The sequence below is a fragment of the Saccopteryx leptura genome, chromosome 2 (genome assembly GCF_036850995.1).
Source record: "Saccopteryx leptura isolate mSacLep1 chromosome 2, mSacLep1_pri_phased_curated, whole genome shotgun sequence".
Classification (NCBI taxonomy): Eukaryota; Metazoa; Chordata; class Mammalia; order Chiroptera; family Emballonuridae; genus Saccopteryx; species Saccopteryx leptura.
Window position 1 is genome coordinate 37,731,859 of NC_089504.1, and position 26,278 is coordinate 37,758,136.

At 45.2% G+C, this 26,278-nt stretch overlaps 1 protein-coding gene across 6 annotated transcripts in view; it reads right to left on the reverse strand.

Moving 5' to 3' along the window:
• RUSC2 (RUN and SH3 domain containing 2) overlaps positions 1–26,278 on the reverse strand; it is an 84,992-nt gene that overhangs the window by 4,492 nt on the left and 54,222 nt on the right. For 2 of the 6 annotated variants that reach the window (XM_066367715.1, XM_066367717.1), the window contains exons 2-5: positions 6,438–8,534; positions 984–1,619; positions 558–743; positions 250–390 (exon numbers count right to left, since the gene is read on the reverse strand). In XM_066367715.1, the coding sequence (XP_066223812.1) occupies positions 250–390; positions 558–743; positions 984–1,619; positions 6,438–8,466 (2,992 nt within the window). In that variant the 5' untranslated portion in view covers positions 8,467–8,534. Of the gene's footprint in view, positions 1–249; positions 391–557; positions 744–983; positions 1,620–6,437; positions 8,535–20,686; positions 21,130–26,278 lie in introns of those variants that run through there. The other 4 variants (XM_066367719.1, XM_066367720.1, XM_066367716.1 and 1 more) reach the window with 3 other exon arrangements.

Consider the following 26,278-nt stretch of genomic DNA (forward strand, 5'->3'; position numbering starts at 1 on the left):
CTATACTTAGCTCCTGGAGGGAAGAGCCTGAAGCCTGACTCCAAAGCATCTGATAAAAGACCCTTGCTCACTTGCACAAACTCATGGTACACAGTAGACTTCTTGTCCCAATGCCTGTGCTCTCTAATTCCTTCCTGGCACTTGGAATTTTAAGACAGGGAAATATTCTGGAGGGCCAGGCAGCGGGGCAATAGGCACAAATAGGTCGTGACAACAGAATTCCTGGCCTGAGCTCAGGGTAATGTGCACCTTTTTTCTGAAGCAGATCAATGGAAATGGCTTCTGAGTTGCCATCTGGGGACAGACAAAACTCCGCTGGAGGTTTCTCAGTCAAGGAAAAGGGATCCTGGAAGTCAGGGCAGGTCAATGACAATGGCTTCACTATTTGACCTGGAAAGAAGAGAAAAATCAATACCAAGCAACAATCTTTCCAAGGCTTGCAGATCCTTTTGTGCCTTATGCCCCTGAGACATGTTCCTTTGGGACTGACCCCTTCTCCAGCCCCTCCCAGCTGTGGCAGTGCCTGCCTGGGTATACTGGGGACCTGGCCCACACACCATTCAGCCGGCAGTGCAGGTGGCCAGCAGCACTGAGGGAGCCAGGGAACTCAAAGATGGGGTTCCTTCGGGCCAGCCGAGTTTCCTGTGGCCTTCGGTCTAGGCTCCCTGACAAACCAGGTGGCCCTAGTGGGTTCTTCCGCCTGTATTCCCGCCACTTGAGTGCTTGAGGGGATAGGTGGTTGGCTGAAAGCAGAACAGATGAGTAGAAGAGACAGGCAAGAATTAGCAGGAGACAGCATTTCATAGCTACACAGTGGGCCCATGTAAAATATGAGGTTTAGGAGTTAGTGCATATTATCCACCGAGGCTGGGAAATGAGATGCAAATAGTTGAACCCCTGACCCCAAGCAGGAATATAAGAAACCATTCAAAGGGGGTGAGGGATTGAAGTGTTTGGACGCAGGCAGGCTGCTGAGCTCATACCGTTACTGGGCCTCAAGGCCATGCTGCCTTCACCACCTCCCCGGGGCAGGCTCTCTGCTCGACTGAGGCTAGATCTCCAGGAGCCCAGAGGAGGCAAGATTCCTGTTCCATGGAGTCGGTACTCAGCCAAGGTCAGTATCTTCTGATCCTCCTTCTGTGGCTGCTGGGAGCTGGCAGGCTGGATAGCAGGACAGGAGAGGCTCCATGGGGGTGGGCTTTCTGTGACTGTGGCCTGCTCTGGGGGAGGGGAGCACGAAGTAGAGGCAGAAGAGTCGGTGCTGAGCCCAAAGGGGCCAGCACTCCGGATAGGGGAGTAGCTGCCCAGGGGTGATGGTCGTGAGGTTTCTGGTTCAGGCCCAGCTTTCCTGGCCCCTCTGTTGGTGGATGCCTGTGACTCCCCTGGAGCTGAGGCTGGGACTTGAGCAGTGGGGGCAGCCAGCGGGGCAGGCTGCTGGGCAGACTGCTGGGCACGGCTGCAGCCTGAGAGGCCGTAGAGTTGGGAAAGGCTGTGGAGGGCCCGGGTCTTGGCCAACTGCTTGGGGAAGTGGTGCTGGAACACGAAGGGCTGAATGGGCAATGTGGTTGGCCTCTGCTCCTTGCTGTAGCGAAGGACCGGTCGGCTCTCAGCACCACCCCCTGTGGCAACAGGGATGGAGAAGGAATCAGATGGGCAGACACTGAAACCACATGAGAGGAAGCGCAGAAGCAGACCGGAGATGAAGCTCACTGGGGAAGGGGAAGAGATGGGCAGGACCTGGGTTGTAGGAACTGAATGGGGTAGGGGCAATCCAAGTTTGTGGAATATGACACCGCTCCCCATTTCTTTTGTATAAAACTCCTATTGTTTTTATAATACTGAACCTTTTGTATTCTTGCCTATTCACTCATTCTTCATTTTCTTTACTTCAAAGGTGAATGGATGCATCTTAAGGCTTAATTTTTTTTATCTCATGTCACACATTCTTCCCTGTATTATTCAAATTCAGACATTCATACAGATGACTCCTGAACCCATAGCTTTAGCTCTGACCTTCCTTTTGACCTCTAGATCACTCTGCTTTAGGGTTTTACTTTCATTTAAAATTTACTATTTTAAAACAGCTCATCCATCACCTTTCTCCTGATGACTTCCATTTTTGTCAGTGGCAGAACCACATTTTCTTTGTTTCTAAGGCCTAAAGACTTGGAGTCAGAGTCACAGATTTCCAGGGTCAAGATGTTATTTACTTCAAGCTTTCACTCATCATCTCCTATCTCCATCCCAGCAGGCACATTTCATTCTTGAGAAAATCTAACTGTAATAAAGTATTTCTCTACTTGCAGTCAGAATCAGCCTCCTGCCACCCCTATTTACCCACTTGCACTCTTTCATGACCCAGTCATTGGAGCCTCAAGAGTCCTATCTGTTCTCTCTACACGTTCATGTGTTCCCCAAAAGTGGTCTTCTTCTGTTCTTTCAGCCAATCTTCAGGTCAATGTCCCTCAAAATATGGGGCTCATACCTAAACACAAAACTCTAGGTCACTTTGTCTTTGTGTATGGGTTGTGCTTCTAATAAAACACTGTGCATACTATAAATATCTCAGTGAACACAAGGTGGTGCTATAAGCAACCACACAACCTAAAACCCTGGGTGTGGCTCACTAGCACAACTCTGTGGCTCAACTCTATGCGGTAGGAATTTCATCCTCACTTAACAGTAAGGATATTGGAAATTCAGGGAGATTAAATCATTTGCCCAAGGTCACACAACTAGGAAGTGGCAGAACTAGAACTGTGCCTAAACCAGAGTCTGACTCTGGGGCTAATGTTCTCTTTACCACATTGCATTACCCATGACATGGTATCAGGCTGGGTTTTCCCTCATCTTCTTCCATCAATTTACATCAGTGAGTCTTAAGGGGATGGTAACCACAACCCCATTAGGGAGTGTTTCACAATCATTCCCAGGGGACATTTTCAAAATGATACCCTCCTGTCATTACTGCGTCAGTGCTTAGAGAGTAACCTTTGTCATTCTCCCTTGGTCACTATACTCTAGCCATATTTCCTTTGGTCCTGAACATGCCAAGTTCATTAACATCTTTGGAGTTTCTGCACCTGCTCTTCTTTCTTCCAGGAATTTTCTCATCATTTAGGCATCAGCCGAAACATCACCTTCTCAGGAAGACCTTCCCTGACTACCCCAGATCCTCTGGCAAGTGACACTCGATCTCATCACCTTGCTATTTTTTCATTTTTAGCAATTTTCCACTACCAGAAATTATCTTATTTATTGATTGTCTATTACTTCTTGTAAGGGCCCCAGAAAAGTAGTGTTTTAAAACTGTTCATTGCTGTATCTCCAGGACCTAGAACACAGCCTGGTACATAGTGGGTGCTGAATAAAGATTTGTTAAATGAATGAATCCCCACTGAACCTTTGGTGAAGGCTAGCCTCACTGCATCCAAAATCTTACCGGTTTGCTTCCTGAAATACCAATTTATTTTATCCCCTGGGGCCACTACTGCCCACAGAATGAAGTCAAACCTTCTCAGTCAGGTAGGTGTCCACACTGGCCACAGGTTAGGCTTCTCTCCCCCAAACTTCCACACCTCCCATCCTCATTAACACCACTCCACTCCTCTTTAAGCACACTGCTTTTCCTGCTGGACATGTCTTCTTCCCTTCCACTTACCATATTTCCCCATGTATAAGATGCTCCCATGTATAATATGCACCTTAATTTTGGGGCCCAAAATTTGAAAGAAAGAAAGAAAGAAAAAAAAAGACAACAGGAGTGAAAAACGGGAAATACAAGTAAAGAAACTACAACCATTGTATAAGACGCACCCAGTTTTTAGACCCCAAAGTTTTCAAAAAATAGTGCGTCTTATACATGGGGAAATATGGTAAATACCACAGTTGGAGGCTGAGCAGACCCTGGCTATCAGATTAGGTCCTCCCAACCCTAGCTTCATTACTTACACCCTCTATATTAAAGTGTGCTTTAATTAGACTATTCCTACTCTTTTAAAAAAACTCCCTGCTAAATTCCCATAATAGGGTTGAGGCAGAGGAATAAGATGAGGGAAGTGGGGGCTATTGTGGGGAGTGGGTCTCTGTTCTACCCTCAGGGAATAGAGAGTGTATGTTTTCTCGCTTTTGTATGACAGCCTTCAGAAACTGGAGTCAGAGACCTCATTCACCCAAGTTTGCTCTTCTGTAGGTGACATAGCTCCAGTACCTCGATTTCTTCTTAAAATGGGAGGGTCCAGAACTTCCAGGTAAGCACTAACTCATTCAGAGGAGTGGGGGACTATCAACTCCTCCCTTCTGAAATCTATGAATAAATCCAGGCATTTTAACTTTTTGAAAGCCCTTCAAAACTGCTGACTCATTCTGAGTTTGCAATCAAATATCCCAAATAACTCAAGTACAGCTCACACATCAAAACTTCACATTGGTCCTGGCTTTATTAGTTCTTTCCAAATTTGGTTAAGATTCTTCTGAATCTTGGTTCTGCTGCTCAGGATCTCAAAGAGATCTCAGCTTCTATAGTCATTCATGAATTCATTGAAATGTCACTCATTTTTTATTAATTCCCCTCCTTTTTTTTTTTTAACAGAATCAAGAGCCTTGTGTAGGTCGCTGCATAATCACAATATAAAAAGCCTTATCTCATAGAAAAAACTTTTAATGCCTCTCCTTTCATCTCTGACCAGAACTGTTCTTGCCCTCAGAATGCCAGCCCCAGGTCCCCTGTGCCTAGGCACACCCAGCAGACACTGCAGTCTAAGAAGGGAGTGAATTCCAAAGGACTGGCTAATCCTTGTTTTGTCTGACCCCCTGTGCCCTAGAGAACCCTCCCCCCATTCAATCCCCCTTGCCAAGGGCAGCTCCTTCCTCTATGTTTAGGAGCATGAAATCTTCTGCTGGACTATGTCTCCCTAATGGCAGAGATAATATTATTTCTGGTTTTTTAACCCTTTCCTTTGATTTTGATGAGACCCAACCTAAGGCTATAACACAGCAAATTCCCCTTTATCTCCCTTTCCCCTCCTTTTTCTTCTTCTTCCTTCCATTCTCTCTGAGATCTGGCTTCTGCCCTCACCACTCCGGAATGTTGCTTTTAGGATTATCAACCCTACTCTTAGTGATTTCTCTTCAGAATGCATTTGGTTGAACCTAACTTTTTAAAATGTTACCTTCCTTTGGTTCTCATGACTTCACTCTCTCCTGCTTTTCCTTCTAGTTTTCTACCTAATTCTTCTTAGTCTCCTTGAGGGTTGCTTTGTTCATCCTTGAATCATGTTATCCCCAGGGCTGTCCTTGTTCCCTTCACAGAGCCAAACATTCTCCTTGGATGCTCTCAACCACTTATAGCTTCAACCACCACTTTATTCCGATGACTCTCCCATCGTGGTGGTCTCCCGACCTCCAGGGGTCTTTGCCAATCTACCTTCCACCCAAACAACCAGTGATCTTTCTAATATGCAAACCAAAACAGGCTAAGCTGTTGTAAACAAACAAGCCACTTTCCTGATTAAAATCCTTCAGTGGTTCCATCCACATCCCACTATCACTAACCCAATTATTAGTGGTTTCTGGAAACCATCAAGTTATTCTGTGCCTTTGTGGTTTTGTATAGACAGTCTATGAGCCTAGAAAGTTCAGCTTACAAGTCTCCACAAAGCCAGTTCTTAATTGTCTTTCTAGATTGTTCTTAATTTACTGTGTTAGCAGTCCTTCTCTGCCATTTCAGTCTGATCTAGAGACCCCCTTTCATAGACTATTACCAGACAGCACCATCTCTGCATTTTACCTTCCTGTTTCCATCCTTAGACGGAATTTCTTGAGAGCAGAGATTGTCCTCATCTCTCTATCACCAGCACCCACTTAACACAGAGCCTTTATAAAATCATAACTTAACTATTATAAAATAAATAAGGACAGAGCTGGCTTAGGAGGCCTAAAAGTCAAGTGTCAGGTCTCAGATACTTGGAAGAGTGGCTACCATCACTGATCAAAGCATGAACTTTCCTGGCACCACCCAGTGTGGTTTGCTTGTTGGACATATCCCTTGGCTCTTAGACATACCTTTTTAAGCAGCAAATTTCTAAATGTCCAAAACTGAACTCATGCCTCATCCCTTTTCCAGTAAATCTAATTCTGTGTTTGCAGACCCTAATCACGTATCATCATCTTTCCAGTTATCCAGGCTTAGAATCACAATTTTCTAAGTGCTCCATTTCCCAGTACATCAATCTCTAAGTCCTGTCGATTTTTATCTCTTCAGTGCATTTTTAATCCTCTAACATTTTCCCCCTTTACAACTATAGGACATGCCTTGGACTAGAAAGAGAATCTGGGCTGAGGAACCTCTAGTGGTACGGATGGGTGGTTGACAGGGCCCTATCACTGAGGAGGCCATGCATATATTCTGGTGTTCTCCAGCCTCTAGGGTTCCTTACCGTCAGCTCTAGCTCTCGCATCCCTCTGGGTATGGCTGTTGGCTGGGCTCCCTGAGAGAGCAGGCCCTGGATCCGTCTGCATCAGGGGGCCTTGCCCAGCAGCTCTGAGGGCAGCAGGTGACATCTCACTGGACTGGGGGCCCTGACAGACCTGGGTGGACCAGGGCTCTGGGCCAACTAAGTCCATGCCTGGCCCCAAGGGCATGGGTGGTAGGCTATGGCTACAGTGAGTACCCTCATCCAGTGGGCCCACCCTATCTTGTTGGGCTTCTTGAATGGGTGAGAACTCCTGGGAGGAGTCCCCAATGCTCACTCGAAGTGGCGGGGAGCCAGAGCCTGCAGCTTTCTTCCGGCCCTTTGCAAGCTCAGCAAAGGAGGTAACCCGCCTAGGTGGGGAGCTGGGCCCAGCCAGAGCTGTAGGGCCCTCACTCAGGCGTACTGGGCAACTCAACATGCGTTCCAGTGAGCCCAGGCGGACAGGAGGGCTGCGCTCCAGGCTGCGATCATAGCTTCGAGAGCGCTGACGTCCACTGCTAAGGTTGGGGGGTGAGGTATTAGTGTACACTTGCCCCTCAATCACAGTGGGGCCCATGGGAGCTGCAGCTTCCATGGAGGAACCCACTACTTCTTGTTGCTCTGGTTGGATTTCTGGCTTCTGGAATAGATAATACTCAGAGGGCTGGCTAGGGCCAGGGTCTGGGACAGAGCTGGGTACAGGACTTATCTTGGTGTGTTCCTCAGAGCAGCTGGTGATGGAAGAGCCAGCGGGGCTTGGGGATGATTGGGAGGACAGGTCACAGGTGACAAGTTTATAGTAATTCTGTGTGGCCACAACAAGACGGGCTTGGCTCTGGAAGCAGGCCGTGAGGTCAGCCACAGCTGGGCAGGGCTCACAGTGTGGGCGGTAGGAGTTGCAGTTGGCATCGAGCTCAGGAGATGAGGTATGAGGACAACCATAGCCCCCTTCCCTTCCTCCACTATCAGGGTGGTGGGACTCACAAGACATCTTAGACTCAGCGGGGGACGGCTGCAGGTCCAGGTAGAAGGCGCCAGGGTCTGAGTGGCTGCAGAAGGAAGAGTCACTGCAAGATTGTGGGCCAGAGTTGAGATTGGCACGGGAATTGCCATGCATCTTGTTGTAGAGGGTGCTGAAGGTGACCAGTACACCATCTGAGCTGTTGCAGGAGGAGTCACTCACATAGCCCATGGACTGGTCAGCCGCCTCAGACTGACTGGATGTGCTACTGCAGCGGCAGTGCTGGGGTCCTGAGCCTGAGCATCCAGGGTTCCTGGGGGATTCATCTGAACTGAGCTTCCATTCCTGGTCAAAGGAAAAGCCAGAGGTATCACTGGCTCCACCTCCGCTCCCACTCCCACCAGGTCCCCCACACTCGTCCAGCTCCATGGTCTCTGTTTCCAGCTCTGGCTGGCAGCAGTGGTTAGTGCTGCACTGCTGGGTATCCAAGGTGGTCACCGGCTCCTGTTCCTGCCCCTCCACCACTCCAGCCCGACTTTGTGTTGCCCCCCATGGCCTGCCCACTCGGGGGCCAGGTGGTGGCATTTGGAAAGAGGATAGATGGAAGGTGGGTTGGCCAGCTCCATGCAGGTGGAAAGACTGCTGGGTAGCACTATCACCAGTGCTGTCATCATATAAGTCACCAAGTCCTGGCTCAGCCACACCCTCCTGCAACAAGAAGGGATTATGTCTTTTAGGGGCCCCGGGGCCTCTTCCGTCCAGACCCCTGCTCTTGGTGCTGCTGTCCGCAGATCTCGCAGACCCCCCCGGAGCAGAGTGCAGACTGCTGTATAGTAGGGAGTCAGCTTGTCCTAGGTCTTGATCAGGCTGGCTTATGCCCAGCTCGGGTGCGCAGAAGGCATTGGGTCTTGTGCTCCCACTGCCTCCACTTGCCCCTCCACAGCACTGCCTGTCTGGGACTTGGCAGTGCACTAGGGGGATGTGGTGGACGATGAGGGTCTCTCCAGTCAGCTTTGGAGGACTATCCATTCTGGAATGTTCGAACAGGGGCATCAACAGCACCAGACACTGCCCCCAGAGCCCAGTGGGGCAGAACACATTTCATCAGGAGAGCTTGGCACCTGGAAAGAGAGGGAAAGAAAGGGAAGCTAATGTCACTTCCCTGGAAGTCTGGGACATGCCCTTCCTCGTATAATTTTCAGATGGAGAAGAGCCCAAGAGGAGAAAAAACTCAGAATCAAGATGAAGCTTGATACACAGCCCGATAGGACAGGGGTATCTCAACACACTTCCTGCAGCGCACAGGTGCAACTCTTGAGCTCTGCATCCATTTTAAGGTTGCCATGCATCCACCTGTGACAAAAGGTCAGCTCCTTTTTAATGCCACATATGAAGATCTCATATGGTATCTCAGGGGCAGCATTTTCTTCTCTTTCAAGGACGCTTTTCTTAGCAGTAAACAAAGAGTAATTGTATAAATAGTGACATAACTAAGAAAACGCCACTAGGGTATTCTGATATGGTGCTAGGCACTGAGGGGATACAGCTGCAGCGTAGAAGTTTACATTCTATATCATGTCCTCATATCAATAAGGTATACTTTTTCAAGAAAAGTATTTTCAAGAGTGTTTTATCATTTGATCCCTATGTCATCTCAGACTTCTTTTTTCTTCCTCTAAGCCCCAGAATATTTGTCCTTCTCTGATGGCTGTGGGCTAAGGATCCTCACTCTTCCTATTACTGTATTGTAGCTTCTTTTTTACTTTTTCATTGATTTACTGTGGTGACATTGGTTAATAAAATTATATAGGTTTCAAGTGTACAATTCTATGCTACATCATTGTGTGTTCACCACCCCAGGTCAAGTCTCTGTCCGTCATTTGTCCCCCCATACCCTCTTCTACCTCCTCCCACCCCCTTTTCCCTCTGGTCATCATCAAACTGTTGTTTGTCTATGAGAGATTTTTTTTTTTTGAGAGAGAGAAAGGGAGAGAAGGAGGAAGAGAGAGAGAAGCATCAATTCGTTGTTTCACTTATACTGCTCACAAAAATAGGCGGTATTTAAAAATGAATATGAAGTGATAAAAAACAGAAGCATTTGATTTTTTTTTATTAAACAAGAACATCAGAAAAGCAAACGACAAGTCAAAGAAAGTTGTTCAATTATACAAATGAAATGCAAAACCAACTTTTATTTCATTGGTGAAAATGCACTATACAAAAGGCTGGAAGTATCGGAGTATCTGCATGTTCTCTGATCCCCTAATTTTTATGAGCAGTGTAGTTGTGCCATTGATTGCTTCTCATGCGTGCACTGACTGGGGCTCAAACCAGTGACCTAGAGGGTTGAGCAGGTGCACTCGGTATCAAATCAGCACCCTCATGATCGAACCTGTGACCCCAGGATCAAACCAACAATGTTGGCACCCTGAGATGACATTCTACCCACTGCCCCACCAGCCAGGAGCTTCTTGAAGGCAGAGACCGAGGTGGGCATTAGAGTGACTGCAAGTATGGCTGATGCCAACTTCTTCCTTCTCAGTGGAGATGGGTCTATTTATATTTCCTTTCTATCATTTTAGCACATCACATAAGGCCTGGTAAACATAAGAGGCATAATACATTCCCAGTATTTGTCTAGCTCAGGGTACAGATCTTCTGAAGTGTCCAAATTCTGTTCCGTTTTAGCTTAGACCTTTCTCTAAGGGGTCCTATAGAAAGTCTTCTCTCCCCACTTTTACCTCTGATAGGCTGGAGTTCTCTCTTGGTCAAAGTCTCCTGGCTCCAAGTCTACAGAGTCCATTCTGAACTCCTCTGGTCTCTTGGCAAGACTGGCAGAATGGCCTTTTCAAGTTCTAGTCTCCTGAGCTACCAAGTTCAGATCCTAACAGTTTTTACTTGCTCAGACTCCTCATATCCAATTTCTCCTAATTTATTCATTTCTCTTCCTTTTTTATTCCTGTTGCTTCCTTTCATTCACCGTGAGTCTAAATCCCCCATTGCCTAAGTTCTCCATCATTTAGTTGATTCTTACTAACACCAACTTTTTAAAAACTTAACTTTTTTTTCTTTTTAGTGAGAGACAGAAGGAGTGAGAAGGGGATAGACAGACAGGAAGGGAGAAAGGTAAGAAGTATCAACTCGTAGTTGCAGCACTTGAGTTGTTCATTGATCTCTTTCTCATATGTGCCTTGATGGGGGTGGGGTGGGGGCTCCAGTTGAGCCAGTGACCCCTTACTCAAGCCAGCAACCTTGGGCTCAAGCCAGTGACCTTCCAAGCCAGTGACCTTTGGGCTCAAGCCAGTAACCTGGGGGTTTCGAAACTGGGTCCTCAGTGTCCCAGGTCAACACTCTATCCTCTGTGCCACTACCTGGTCAGGCAAAAGAATGAACTCATTTAGATCACAGGATTACAGCTCTTCAAGTGGAGTACAGTAAAGAGCTACGGAAGTTCATGCTCAAGGACATGAACAGGTAATACATAAAATTCAAAATTCAAATGGCTACTAAGTACTTGTATGAGGAACACAGTATTAAAATATAACTATGTATGTTAAGTTAAATTACCTCAAAATTAAAAAGCAAGTATTTATCATCTTCTTCCTTTCCTTTTTTAAGAGGAAGCTTCCTTTGTTGGACTTCCAAGCTTTTGTGTTTTGACTGGGGTAGTGAGCAGATACGGAGAAAGGCAGAAACTAGAGGGGCTAATCTGAGCTATAAGATTAAGAGTTGTAGAAGAAAACATGGGACTAAATTTCTGTTATCATGGATTGGGTGATGGTTTCTTAGACATGACACCAAAAATAGAAGTGACATATGAGAAAATAGGTAAGGTGAACTCCATGAAAATGAAAAACCTTTGTGCCTCCAAGGACACCATCAAGAAAGTGAAAAAACACACAGAATGGGAGAAAGTATTTGCAAATCATATATCTGATACGAGATTGTTAATCAGAAGTCTTACAGATTCAACAATAAAATGATATATAACCCAACTAAAAACTGAGCAAAGAACTTGAATAGATATTTCTCCAAAGAAGACCTACAAATGGTCAATAAGCACATGAAAAGATATTCAACATTATTAGTGATTAGAGAAATAAAAATCACAATGAGCCTGACCAGGTGGTGGTGCAGTGGATATAGAGCGTAGGACTGTGACGCAGAGAACCCAGGTTTGAAACCCCGAGGTTGCCTGCTTGAGCGCAGAGTCACTGGCTTGCGCGTGGGATCATAGACAATAACCCCGTGGTCACTGGCTTGAGCCCAAAGGTCGCTGGCTTGAAGCCCAAGGTCTCTGGCTTGAGCAAGGTGTCACTCGCTCTGCTGTAGTGTCTTCCCTTACCCCCCTCCCCCAATCAAGGCACATATAAGAAAGCAATCAATGAACAACTGAGGTGCCGCAACAAAGACTTGAAGCTTCTCATCTCTCTCCTTCCTGTCTGTCCCTATCTGTCCCTCTCTCTCTGTGTCACACACACACAGACACACACATAGCTACACACCCACACACATAACACACAATCACAACGAGATACCACTCTACCTCCACTATGTTAGCTAAGATAAAAGATAATAACAAGTGTTGGTGAGGATGTGGAGAAATGAGAATCCTCAAACATTGCTGCAGGCAATGTAAAATGGTGTCTCCACTTTGAAAAGAGTCTGGCAGTTCTTCAAAATGTTAAATATAAAGTTACTATATGAGCCAGCAATTCTACTCCTAGATATATATCCAAGAGTATGAAAAAATATGTTTGTACAAAAGCTTATACACAAATATTCATAGCAGCATTATGCACAGTAGCCCACAAAATAGGAAAAATACAAATGTCCATCAACTGATGAATGGGTGAACATAATGATATAGCCCAGGGGTCAGGAACCTATGGCGCACGAGCCAGATGTGGCTCTTTTGATGGCTGCATCTGGCTCACAGACAAATCTTTTTTTTTTTTTCCTTATACAGAGACAGAGAGAGTCAGAGAGAGAGATAGACAGGGACAGACAGGAATGGAGAGATGAGAAGCATCAATCATTAGTTTTTCGTTGCGCGTTGCAACACCTTAGTTGTTCATTGATTGCTTTCTCATATGTGCCTTGACAGCCGGCCTTCAGCAGACCGAGTAACCCCTTGCTTGAGCCAGCGACCTTGGAGTCAAGCTGGTGAGCTTTTTGCTCAAACCAGATGAACCCGCGCTCAAGCTGGCGACCTTGGGGTCTTGAACCTGGGTCTTTCACATCCCAATCCGACGCTTTACCCACTGTGCCACCACCTGGTCAGGCCTCACAGACAAATCTTTAATAAAAAAAAAATAGTAACTTTAAAAATATAAAACATTCTTGGCCCTGGCCGGTTGGCTCAGCGGTAGAGCATCGGCCTGGCGTGCGGGGGACCTGGGTTCGATTCCCGGCCAGGGCACATAGGAGAAGCGCCCATTTGCTTCTCCACCCCCCCCTCCTTCCTCTCTGTCTCTCTCTTCCCCTCCCGCAGCCAAGGCTCCATTGGAGCAAAGATGGCCCGGGCGCTGGGGATGGCTCCTTGGCCTCTGCCCCAGGCGCTAGAGTGGCTCTGGTCGCGGCAAAGCGACACCCCGGAGGGGCAGAGCATCGCCCCCTGGTGGGCAGAGCATCGCCCCTGGTGGGCGTGCCGGGTGGATCCCGGTCGGGCGCATGCGGGAGTCTGTCTGACTGTCTCTCCCTGTTTCCAGCTTCAGAAAAATACAAAAAAAAAAAAAAAAAAAAAAAAAAAAAAAAATATATATATATATATATATATATATATATATATATATATATATATATATATATATATATATAAACACTCTCATGTATTACAATCCATTCATTTCCTACCACTAATGTTCATGGTTGCTGGTGGCTGGAGCCAATCACAGCTGTCCTCTGGGACAACACCAAATTTTTAAATCTTTTTTTTTTTTTTTTTTTTACAGAGACAGCGAGAGGGATAAATAGGGACAGACAGGAATGGAGAGAGATGAGAAGCATCAATCATTAGTCTTTTTAAAAAAAATTTTTTTAAAGATTTTATTTATTCATTATAGAGAGTTGAGAGAGAGAGAGAGAGAGAGAGAAGGGGGAGGAGCAGGAAGCATCAACTCCCATATGTGCCTTGACCAGGCAAGCCCCGGGTTTTGAACCGGCAACCTCAGTGTTTCCAGGTTGACGCTTTATCCACTGCGCCACACAGGTCAGGCAACACCAAATTTTTATTAGATAATGCATAATGTACATGGGTCATTGTATGACTCTCATGGAATTACATTTTAAAATATGTGGCGTATATGGTCTCTTAGCCAAAAAGGTTCCCAACCCCTGGTATAGCCTAACTGGTGGCAGTGCAGTGGATAGAACATCGACCTGGGACGCTGAGGACCCAAGTTCGAAACCCTGAGGTTGCCAGCTTGAGTGCAGGCTTACCAGCTTGAGCGCAGGGTCACCAGCTTGCACGTGGGATCATGGATAGGATCCCATGGTCACTGGCTTGAAGCCCAAGGTCACTGGGTTGAGCAAGGGGTCATGGCTTGGCTGGAGACCCCTAGTCTAGGCATGTATGAGAAGCAATCAATGAACACCTATAGTGCCACAACTGTGAATTGATGCTTCTCATCTCTCTCCCTTTCTCTCTCTCTCTCTCTTTCTCACAAAAACATAATGGTATACACACGTAACAATATTATTTAGCATAAAAGGAATGAAATACTAATATAGGCTAAAACATGAATGAACCTCAAAATGGCAAGTGAAAGAAGCTAGTCATAAAGGCCTCTGTATGATGTTGTATGAATCCATTTACACGAAACATCCAGAATGTAGGTTAGTGGTTACCAGGGACTGGGATACTGGGATGGGTAGTGACTGCAAATGGTATGGAGGTTCTTTTTGGGGTGAAGCAAATGTTCTGAAATCAGACAGTGGTGGTGGTTAAACAAGTCTGTGAATAAAATAAAAACTGGAATTTTATGATATTTTATATCTCAATTTTATAAAAGGGTGAATTTTATGGCATGTGAGTTATACCTTAATAAAGCTGAAGTGAGGCCTGACCTGTGGTGGCACAGTAGATAAAACACTGACCTGGAATGCTGAGGTCGCTGATCCGAAACCCCAGGCTTGCCTGGTCAAGGCACATACAAGAAGTAACTACAGTGGTCCCATCTATCACGGGGTTAGGTTCCAGAACCCCACCACAATAGGCAAAAATCCGCGAAGTAGCAACCTTATATTTATTTTATTATTTATATATATTTTAAGGCTTTATAAACCCTCCCCACACTGTTATTAACCTTTCCCACACTCTTATAAACATTTTCTATGCTTTTAAACCCTTAAACCTAAGTAATTTTATCAACATATAAAATTCTATATGGGTACTAACCGGTGATTATAAAACTTGAATGATGAAGATGATGATTTAATATCCTTTTAATATGTTTTAATTAGTATTTTTTGGTTTTTATATTGTTTTCAATTTTTAAGCTAGAAAATGCTTGTTTTACTGCAAAAATAATTCAAATAAATATATAAAATACCTATATACCACAAAATCCCACAATACAAAATTAGATATATACAATTTAAAAATCCGCGATATAGTGAGACAGCAGAAAGTGAACCGTGATACGGCGAGGGACGACTGTACTCCAAGTTGATGCTTCCCTCTTCTCCCCACCTCTCTCTCTCTCTCTGCTCTCTAAAATCAGTAAATAAAATCTTAAAAAAAAAACCTGAGGTGAGGAAGAGGTGAGGAAGAGGAAGGGGGGAGGATACTGGGCATTTGGTGAGAATGAGAAAAGAAGGAACAGTGCCTTAAATTGTGGGATTTTGTCTAGAGAGATAAAGTGGATTTTTGGAAGGTTTAGCTATGAGGATAATTTTCCCTTCACTCCTCTTATCTTTTCTATTCCTTCACCAAGAAAACTTTGGGCTCAAATACATATGCCACAACTATAACAAAGTTCAAAACACCCTTAAATTCCAATAATAATTATTTTAAAATGTACAGAACAGAGTATCATTAAAATAACGTTGTGTTGCCTGACCAGGCGGTGGTGCAGTGGATGAAGCGTCGGACTGGGACATGGAGGACCCAGGTTTGAGATCCCGAGGTCACCAGCTTGAGTGCAGGCTCATCTAGTTTGAGCAAAGCTCACCAGCTTGAGCCCAAAGGTCGTTGGCTTGAGCAAGGGGTCACTCGCTCTGCTGTATCCCTCTGGTCAAGGCACATATGAGAAAGCAATTAATGAACAACTAAGGCAGGTAGTTGAATTGATGCTTATCTCTCTCCCTTCCTGTCTATCTGTCTCTATCTGTCCCTCTCTCTGACTCTGTCACACACACACAAAAATAATAATGTTGTGTTAATATAATTATTGATTTGGGAAAATGTTCACAAAATATTAAGTGAAAATAGCAGATTAAAAACAGTATGACACAATTTTTGTAAATAAATGTCTATATCTGTCTTAATCAGTTCAGGCTGCTACAACAAAGTACCTCAGACTGGGTGGCTTATAAAAGGCAGACATTTGTTTCTCACAGTTCTGGCTCCTGGGAAGTCCAAGACCAAGGTGCCAGTATGGGTGCACTTTGGTGAAAGCCCTCTTTCTGGTACATAGCTGGCACCTTCTTGCTCTGTCCTCACAGGGCATAAGGGAGAAGGGATCTCCCTGGAGCCTGCTTTACAAGGGCACTAATTCCATTCATGAGGGCTATGCCCTTATGATCTAACCACCTCCCAAAGGCCCCCTTCTTACTATCATTACTTTTGGGGGTTAGGATTCAACATATGAATCTGGGGGAACACAAACATTCAGACCATAGTGGTACGCATGGAAGAAAATTCAAAAGCATATACAATAAATGTTAACAGTGCTTATCTCGATTGAGTGATTTTGGATTACAGGGGGTCCTTGGGTTATGACAGTCTCAGCATATGATGTTTTGAGTTTACAATTCTCACTTCCATAAAAACTTAAAAAAAAATTCGAGACGTGAGTGTTTCGGCTTACACCATTAGCCTCATACTTATGAACTACGTGGGTGAACTAATCTGGTTGCACACAGCGCAACAATACGCAGGAACGTGGCATATGAGTGAGGGAGTTGGTGTTCTCCAGTACGCTTACCTATGCCATTTTGGACTGTTAAAAGTGCAAGTGTTCTGTTTGTGTTAGGGTTTTTTGACTTACATCAAAATTCAGGTTACGTCACTGTTGTAGGAATGGAACTGTATCATAACCCAAGGACCCCTGTATTTTTTATTTTATTCTTTTATTTCATCTGTGTTTTCTAATCTATATATTATAAATACCCATTATATATATAATTTAAAGATTTTTTCTTTAAACACCACAGATTCTGTGGCTCAGGAGTTTGAGAGGCGCCTTCCCCTTACATATGGTACTAGGTTTCCCTAGTATCCAGGCCATAATCCAGGGTCTGGACTAAAAAGGAACATAGAGAACTTTCTTGGACATTGAGCAGTAATTTGGGCATACCTATGAACAACAGCTATCACTTGATCTTCAGTGAATCCCCCCCTTTTATTTTTATTCATTTATCTATTTATTTAGTTTATTGGTTCACATTGGTTCACAAAACCATACAGGTTTCAAGTGTACAAGTCAATGAAACACCATCTGCACACTGCATCATGCACCCTCTGTCCCAAGCAAAGTCTCTTTCCATCCCTGTTTTCCCTACTCTGCCCACTCCACCTTATCCCCACTCTCTTTTCCCGCTATTGCCACACTGTTGTCTGTGTCTATGTATATATGTTTTTTGGCTAATCCCTTTTAAAGTACCATTTTCAAGAAGCATTCACAAGTATACACACATAAGAATTTATGATTCTGACCCACAAAACTATTACTGGATCATACATACATCAAAATGGAAAAACATAGTGAGTGGCACACAGAGTCTAGATCAGGGGTCGGGAACCTATGGCTCATGAGCCAGATGTGGCTCTTTTGATGGCTGCATCTGGCTCACAGACAAATCTTTAATAAAAAAAATAATAACGTTAAAAATATAAAACATTCTCATGTATTACAATCCATTTATTTTCTACCACTTATGTTCATGGTTGCAGGTGGCTGGAGCCAATCACAGCTGTCCTTTGGGACAACACCCAATTTTTATTGGATAATGCCTAACGTACACGGGTCGTTGTATGGCTCTCACGGAATTACATTTTAAAATATGTGGCATTCAGGCTCTCTCAGCCAAAAAGGTTCCCGACCCCTGGTCTAGATAGAAAGCTGATTCTCTCAACCAGGGATAAAGTACAATGAATATGAGAAGTGATGAAGAACCTTTGACTGGAGGGCTCTGACAGTAGTATCATAATGTTACATTTACATATCTGTCCCCCAGACTAGAGTGTAGTTCCTTGAGGTAAAAAACTGTGATATAATTAACTCTGTGTCCCTAGAACCTATACATAGTGCTTGAAACATACTAGGCACTTGGTTATTTGTTGACTCCTATTTTACCCATTTAAAAATTAACTTGTCTTTTTTAAAAATTGAATTTAAGAGTGTTTTTATTTATTATTTATTCTGTGACATTTTTGGCTTTTCTTTTTACATTTTGGCTTTTTAATTTTTATTAATTAATTAATTTTAAAAATATTTATTTTATTGATTTTAGAAAGAAGACAGGAGAGAGCGAGAGGAACATCTATCTATTCCTATGTGTGCCCTGACCAGGGATCAAACCTGAACCCGCAACCCTGGTATATTGGGATAATATTCCAACCAACTGAGCTATCGGGCTGGGGCAAGAGTTGTTTATTTATTCTGGGTACAGATCTTTTGTTGGGCATATGTCATTAGAATATTTTCTCTTACTCTGTGGCTTTGCCAATTTGTTTTCTTTTTTTTTTTTTTTTTGCATTTTTCTGAAGCTGGAAACAGGGAGAGACAGTCAGACAGACTCCCGCATGCGCCCGACCGGGATCCACCTGGCACGCCCACCAGGGGGCGACGCTCTGCCCATCCTGGGTGTCGCCATGTTGCGACCCTCCTGGGTGTCGCCATGTTGCGACCAGAGCCACTCTAGCGCCTGGGGCAGAGGCCACAGAGCCATCCCCAGCGCCCGGGCCATCTTTGCTCCAATGGAGCCTTGGCTGTGGGAGGGGAAGAGAGAGACAGAGAGGAAGGCGCGGCAGAGGGGTGGAGAAGCAAATGGGCGCTTCTCCTATGTGCCCTGGCCGGGAATCGAACCCGGGTCCCCCGCACACCAGGCATGCTCTACCGCTGAGCCAACCGGCCAGGGCCGCTTTCTATGTCTTATCTAAGAAATCTTTGCTTATCCCAAGACCATAGAAAATTTCCCATTTTTTCCTAAAAGCTGTATAGTTTTAGCTTTTCATTTGGGTTGTATGAAATCCTGTTTTAAGTAAAAAGATCTTTCACTGGTTCACTTCGTTTTATTTTATATTTTTGTATCTCAGGGGTCTTATTCCTTCCTGATCTCCACACAAGGGCCACAGTATGTCTGTCAATCATCCCTCCGCAGACAACTCTAGTTCAGCCAACTAAGGTGAAGTTCTGTAGGCATCTCATGAGATTTTGTATTCATACCTTCCCGTACTCCCAAACTTTCACATGTACTTTTTATGTATGGCATCTTACTGATCCTCACAACTCACCAAAGTGGGCAGAATAAGGAGATCAACACCCAGAAAAATAATATGGTTTTCCTAAGATCACTCAGTAAATAAGTGACAGAATTAAGATAGGGCTCAGGAATCCTAACTTTTGACCTTTCTTGATCAGTTAAGAATGGGATGACGATTTCAAACACCAAAGAGCACCTCTGGCGAAAGCACATCTCTCCGACTTCTTTTCTGGGAATGTCTTGTTTGTTCCAGAATGACAAGTTTAGTACTGTGGCCCTTGAGCTCTAACAAAGGTGACAAAACAAGGAGGTAGAAGAGCTCTTTTCAGAGTTGTGCATAATTTGCATTACCCTCTTTTTTGTCTCAATCTACTGTCCTTTTCGTATTACTGCCCCATGCTCTAATAACACTCTTCAATCCTACCTCTTGCCCTAATTCCCAGCCCTCATGCCCTATTCCATTCAGCCTTCAAAAATCCTTCCCCTGCTCTGTAGTTCACATTTCTCAGTGCTTCCTGGGAACTAACATCTTCCTACAACCTCCTAGTATATTTTCCCCCAACCACATATTTGTACATAGAACTATAGATTCCTATTAGCATATGTCTTTGAATCTTCCACCAAGGTGGTCAAAGGAAATGGGAACTTAAGGAACTCTTTCTCTCTGCTCAGCAATAGGGTTACTCTGGGCAGGAAAATGTTCTGAACTCCAGAAGAAAGATTTCCCCTGTCTTTGGTCATCAGTGTCTTTCTGCCAGTCAATAGAACCCCTTGCCTCTTTTTTTGGCCTCTTAAAGTGGGGTGGGGCAGACTCAGTTGCTATTCTCTAGTAATATGACCTTGACCTGAGGCCCCAGAGGAGCCTCACTCCGCTGGATTGATAGTCTTTCGCCTGCCAGGGTCCTCTCTTAGGCAGGACTGGAGGGAAGAGAGCAGGAGAGTGAATTCAAAAGTATCAGCTTATGCTTAGGTCTCTTCTAAAGAAGAGACTTAGAGATCTAAGTCTGTATAAGAAGACTAATTATAACAGGTCAGGTGCCCTAGGCATTACAGGGACTGCTTCCTGCTCCCTCCCTTCATACTGTAGAGCCTCTTGGTGAACATTCTTACTCCATCCATCCTTACACCTCTAGGTGGCTCCTGTAGTATCAGAAGATACAGTAAGTGTGTCTATAGATGTGCATATATGTGGAGGGAAAGGATGGGCTGGATGCTTCCCAGCCCTTTCTCTTGAAAGCAGCACAGATCCCTTCTTGTTCTCCATCATAAACTTACAATAGCTTTAGGGGTGTCTCCTCCCATTAAGCCTTTGTTTCTAGATCTGACCCCTTCAACCCTGACCCATACTAGCAGCTTCATTAGAAATGCCCAGAAAGGAAGGAGGGGCTCTTCTACTTGACAATAATAATAACAATAACAATAATAATAAAGCCCAAGTCTCTGCTTTTACCCATCTCTACACCACAGTCCAAATATGCATGGATGAGCTTGTCTAATGCTCTCCTGTTCGCTCTCACTCTTTAGGAAAAACAAAGCCAACCCTCATTAGGGTCCAAATGTGCTGATCGGTCGGTTATCCTAGCGTCAGTGCCCTGCCCCTCCCCCAGCTCCCGCTGAGCCATACCTCTGTGCGGAGCCTTGAGCTGAACCCGTAGGCTTCTGTTCCTTTTGCACTCCAACCACGCTCTACCTTGACAGTTCCAGCTGAGGCACTGTTCCACGGGAACACACAGGGGGAACCGGGCCGATTTCCTAAGATCTGATTTCTGCTAATACAATGGCATCGTTGCTAATGCAGGGAGGCTGCGCAATCCCAGCCCCAGTATCCTTGCTGCTGCCGCCGCTGGTGCTGCGGTGACGTTGCTGCTGAGGGAAGGGGGAAGGGAAAGGAGCAGGCATGCCCACAGTACAGCCGCTCAGCCTCCCTCCCTGTCAGTTCCCGAGGGCCTTTGGACTAGGGAAGGAGGAGGGTAGAGAAAAGAGACAGCCTCCGAGGGTAGCCAGTGCTGCAAGATGAAAACTCTCAAGGCAGCAAAGGAAATCAGGGAGAGCATTGGCCCTAGCTCCTCTCTTGTCCTTAAAGAGTCTCAGGAAAAGGTCTGGGCAGAGGCTTAGAGCTTCCTTCCTTCCTTAGGCCCCTCCTTTTAGATCAGAGCCAAAAACCTCTCCCTCCTCTTTTTGCCCACTCTGAATGACTTCTTGTTTTCCAGCTTTTTCCTTTCACTAGAATCCCAGACTAGCCTCAGGGTGGAGCCGCCAGCCTGGGAGGGGGTTCTTGAAGCCCTAAAGGGAGCCTTCAGGGACCAGCAGTAACCCCAAGTTCAGTCTTTACGGAAGCCCATCTAGACTTAGCACTAGGCTTTCCAGGGTGTGCCTCTTCTGAGAAATGGGGTCTGTTTCAGAAAAAAGAGACTGGTTCACAGGCAGACTTCTATATAGAGGGAAGCAGTGAGCCTTAGGACCAAATTGGTTGCAGGCCCCTTTCCTAACACCGGGTCCAATTCAGTTCCCCATATCTTCTGAGGGTCTGCTAATGTAACTAGAGTAGAACCTTCCCCTCTCACATCAATTTTTGGTCAGTGCTGAGTAGGGCCCAGCTGGGTCCTTGGGGAGACAGAATCTATTTGGTCAGGCCATGGGTGTGGGAGGCCTATTTTTAGGGAAAGGAAAGCTAAAAAAAAGGAAATGGTCTCCCCTAGGCCAGAAAAAAAATCTGTTCTGCCTGTAGACCTACAGAGCCCCCCACTCCTTCCCTGCTTCCCTCTCCTCAGGTTCTAGGCCAGTTTTGTGGGAATTAGTAAATAGCAGAGAAGCCACAGCCAGAGCAAGTTGTACAGTAAGTAGCAATATGTCCCTGTTCACTTCATGCCACTGCCCCCTGCTGTCACCCTTGAACAAAGAGATGGTCTCAAGCTGGGCTTGGCCCCTAAGCACTAGCCCTGCCTAGGGCTCCTCTCTCAGTGTTGATGACCCTCTGGACACCACAGCCAAGCCCTTGGAGCTCAGGTCCCTAGGAAAAAGGCTTGGGTCCACTGGCCAGGAACATAGCAGCCACCACACAGGATCCAGAAGAGATATAGTTTCTCTCCCCTTATTGGTCTTTCTATTCCCTATGGAACCCATGTGCTCACTCATGATATGCTGAGATAAGCTGAATTGTAGAGAGAAGAGAAGTGGCTAAAATGCAAAAACCTATCAAACTCTGACTGGTTGAGGTGCCACGGACCCTTGATCCTACACAGTAGGAAACAGGAAGGGAAGGAGAGAGGGAGGCTGCTGTTCATAAAACTAACCATAAGAGATTCTTGCAGAATCTAAAAGGAGCAGAAATGGTGTCACTGTACCTCCCTCTCCCCTAGCTGATACAGGCCTCAAAGGGGTTTAGATAAGCAGCTGTAGATTAGGGCAAAGTCAATTTCCATGACCAAGTGCTTGGAGTTGTAGCTTCCTATTATAAGAGCTCTGTGCCCAGGATCTCTGTCCCTGAAATTTCTGTGAGGCTAAGTCATGCACTGCACTGGAGAGCCACTACTTATGAAATATTTCCAGTTGCCTGTCTAAAAGGTGGCAGCTCTCATATTTCCAGCGCTTGGCTTACTTCACTATATCACAGACCACATCATCACCTACTTTCTACCCACTATTGCCAAGCTCGACAGGGCTTCTGATAAAAGATCAAATCATTTTCTGGCTAGAAACAAAATACAAATACTGTCACATTATAAACCTCAACTGCCTCTTAACTAGTCTTCTCATCTGCAATTTACCTTCTAGAACTGCCAGATTCATTTCCTCAAAGCACCTACTTTCTTCAATATGTCCGTCCTCCTGTCCCTTTTAATGGTTTCTCATTACCCAGAGAATCAAGTTTAAACTCATTTTGGCTTTCAAGCTCCTCCAGTATAGCTCTGCATGCCCTCTCCACCCAACCTTACTTCCCACACCCAATCATGTAGTCCTTCAAACCTGTTTCATAAAGTTCATTTCTATTCTGCTGCCTTTGTTCAGATTCTCCCGCCCGTTATACTTGGCTATACTCAAAATCAGCCAAATCCTACAGGCCCACATCCACTTATCCATCAGATCTTCACTAATCACCCCAAGCCAGAAATGATCTGTCTTTTGAACCCATGGCTACAAGTTGCTGATTTTAGAGACAAGAAGAAAATCCCATAAAAATCAGGGGATCAATATAGCATTGCCAATTTCTTATACTGCCAAGTAGCATCATTAAACAAAAACAAAAAACCCCAAAACAAAACAAAAAAAACTTAGGCCCTGCTGAGGTATCAGAAGATAGAGCATTATCCCAGTATGCAAAGGTTGTGGGTTCGATCCCTGGTCAGGACACCAGAGGTGGATTTAACAGTGGGCACACTGGGAGTGTGTCCTGGGCCCTGACTTTTTTTTTTTTTTTTTTCATTTTTCTGAAGCTGGAAACAGGGAGAGACAGTCATACAGACTCCCGCATGCGCCCGACCGGGATCCACCCGGCACGCCCACCAGGGGCGACGCTCTGCCCACCAGGGGGCGATGCTCTGCCCATCCTGGGCGTCCCCATGTTGCGACCAGAGCCACTCTAGCGCCTGAGGCAGAGGCCACAGAGCCATCCCCAGCGCCCGGGCCATCTTTGCTCCAATGGAGCCTTGGCTGCGGGAGGGGAAGAGAGAGACAGAGAGGAAAGCGCGGCGGAGGGGTGGAGAAGCAAATGGGTGCTTCTCCTGTGTGCCCTGGCCGGTAATCGAACCCGGGTCCTCCGCACGCTAGGCCGACGCTCTACCACTGAGCCAACCGGCCAGGGCCTGGGCCCTGACTTCTGAAGGGCCCTGCAAAACCCCAACTTTACACCTTTTTTTAATGACATCAAGTTTGGTTCCATATGTGCAATTTTAACATTAACAGTATATAATATTTTTTATTTATTTAAAAATATGGGGCCCTGGCCGGTTGGCTCAGTGGTAGAGTATCAGCCTGGCATGTGGAAGTCCCGGGTTCAATTCCCGACCAGGGCACACAGGAGAAGCACCCATCTGCTTCTCCACCCCTCCCCCTCTACTTTCTCTCTGTCTCTCTCTTCCCCTCCCACAGCCAAAGCTCTATTGGAGCAAAGTTGGCCCAGGTGCTGAGGACTGCTCCATGGCCTCTACTTCAGGTGCTAGAATGGCTCTGGTTGCAATGGAGCAACACCCCAGATGGGCAGAGCATCACCCCCTAGTGGGCATGCTGGGTGGATCCTGGCTGGGTGCAAAGAAGCAATCAAAGAGTACACAACTAAATGGAACAATTAAGTGGAACGAGTTGATGCTTCTCTCTCTCTTTCCCCCTTCTTCTCTCTCTCTCTCTCTCTCAAATCAATGGGAAAATTAAAACCAAAAACATCTTACATCAACTGTCATCATTTCATAAAAGAAAGCATTTGTCATTTTTCTCATTTCATTGCATTCTGATGCAAACTTCATCAGACTCTAACATCAATCTATGATAGGTTTAAAGAAAAGTAAATAAATTCTCACTTGACATGATTATTGTTCTTTTTAGCATATCTGACTTAACGGCCCTTCTAGACTGCACATTCTAAGTTAATTCATCTTTGTATCCCAATATTCAGTGCATAGGACAGTATAATTTTTATTTTGTGTTTCCCATAAAACCTAATCAGGCAGTGATGCAGTAGCTAGAGCATCAGTCTGGGACACTGAGGACCCATGTTCAAAACCCCGAGGTTGCCAGCTTGAGTGCGGGTTCACCAGCTTGAGTGTGGGGTCACTGGCTTGAGCATGGGATCATAGACATGATTCCACGGTTGCTGGCTTGAAGCCCAAGGTCGCTGGCTTGAGTCCAAGGTCACTGGCTTGAACAAGGGGTCACTTGCACTGGTGGAGCACCCTGCCCCCCATCAAGGCACACATGAGAAAGCAATGAATGAACAACTAAGAACTAGTGCTTCTCATCTCTCTTCCTTCCTGTCTGTCTGTCCTTATCTGACCCCCTCTCTCTCTCTCACTAAAAAAACAACAACAACAAAAAACAAAACCTAGCACAGTGCTTGGGATAGAGAAGGTGGTTAGTCAATCCTGCTCAATAAGAATAGTCCTGTTCCTTGAGTATAAACGCGTGCATGGTGGGCATAGCTGACTCAAAAGCTTGGAAGACCTTTGCTGCTCATGTTTAAAAAAAAAAGCCAATTGAAAAAAAGGAATACAGTAACTCTTTATGACCTTGATTTAGGCAACACATTCTTACACATACCAAAAATACAAGTGACAAAATGTAAAACTTTTGTGCTTCAAAGGACACAATCAAGATAGTAAAAAGACAAACCACTGAATGGGAGAAAATATTTGCAAATCACATATTTAATAAGGGACTTCTATCCAGAATATATAAAAACTCCTATTTACTCAACAACAAAGACATAGAACCCAAGTGAAATATGGGACTGGGTTTGAATAGGCATTTCTCCAAAGAAGACATACAAATAGTCAATAGCACAGTAAAAGAATCACAACATCATTAATTAGCAGGGAAGTGAAAACCAAAACTTAAATGAAATACCACTTTACCCTACTAGACTGGCTAAAATAAGAAAAACAGACAATAATAAGTGTTGATGGTACAAAGAAATTAGAACTCTCTCACATTGTTGGGAGGATTTTAAAATGTTGCAATCACTTTGTCTTTTATCTTAGCTATCACCGGTTTATTAACCCAGGGACTTCAGACAATCCTCCTTTTCTTTTGTTTTTTCAACACCAAAAATTTTATTATTTATTTTATTTTATTTTATTTTTTTGTATTTTTCTGAAGTTGGAAACGGGGAGGCAGTCAGACAGACTCCTGCATGCGCCCGACCGGGATCCACCTGACATGCCCACCAGGGAGCAATGCTCTGCCCATCTGGAGCATTGCTCTGTTGCAACCAGAGCCATTCTAGCATCCTCAGCACCCTGGCCAACTTTTGCTCCAATGGAGCCTCAGCTGTGGGAGGGGAAGAGAGAGACAGAGAGGAAGGAGAGGGGGAAGGGTGGAGAAGCAGATGGGCGCTTCTCCTGTGTGTCCTGGCCGGGAATCAAACCCGGGACTCCTGCACGCCAGGCTGACGCTCTACCACTAAGCCAACTGGCCAGGGCCAACACCAAAAATTTTAAAAGCATGCACTTATATTAACTCTTCTTTTTCTTTAACCATCTCTCTCTCTTTCTCTTTCTTCTTTCTC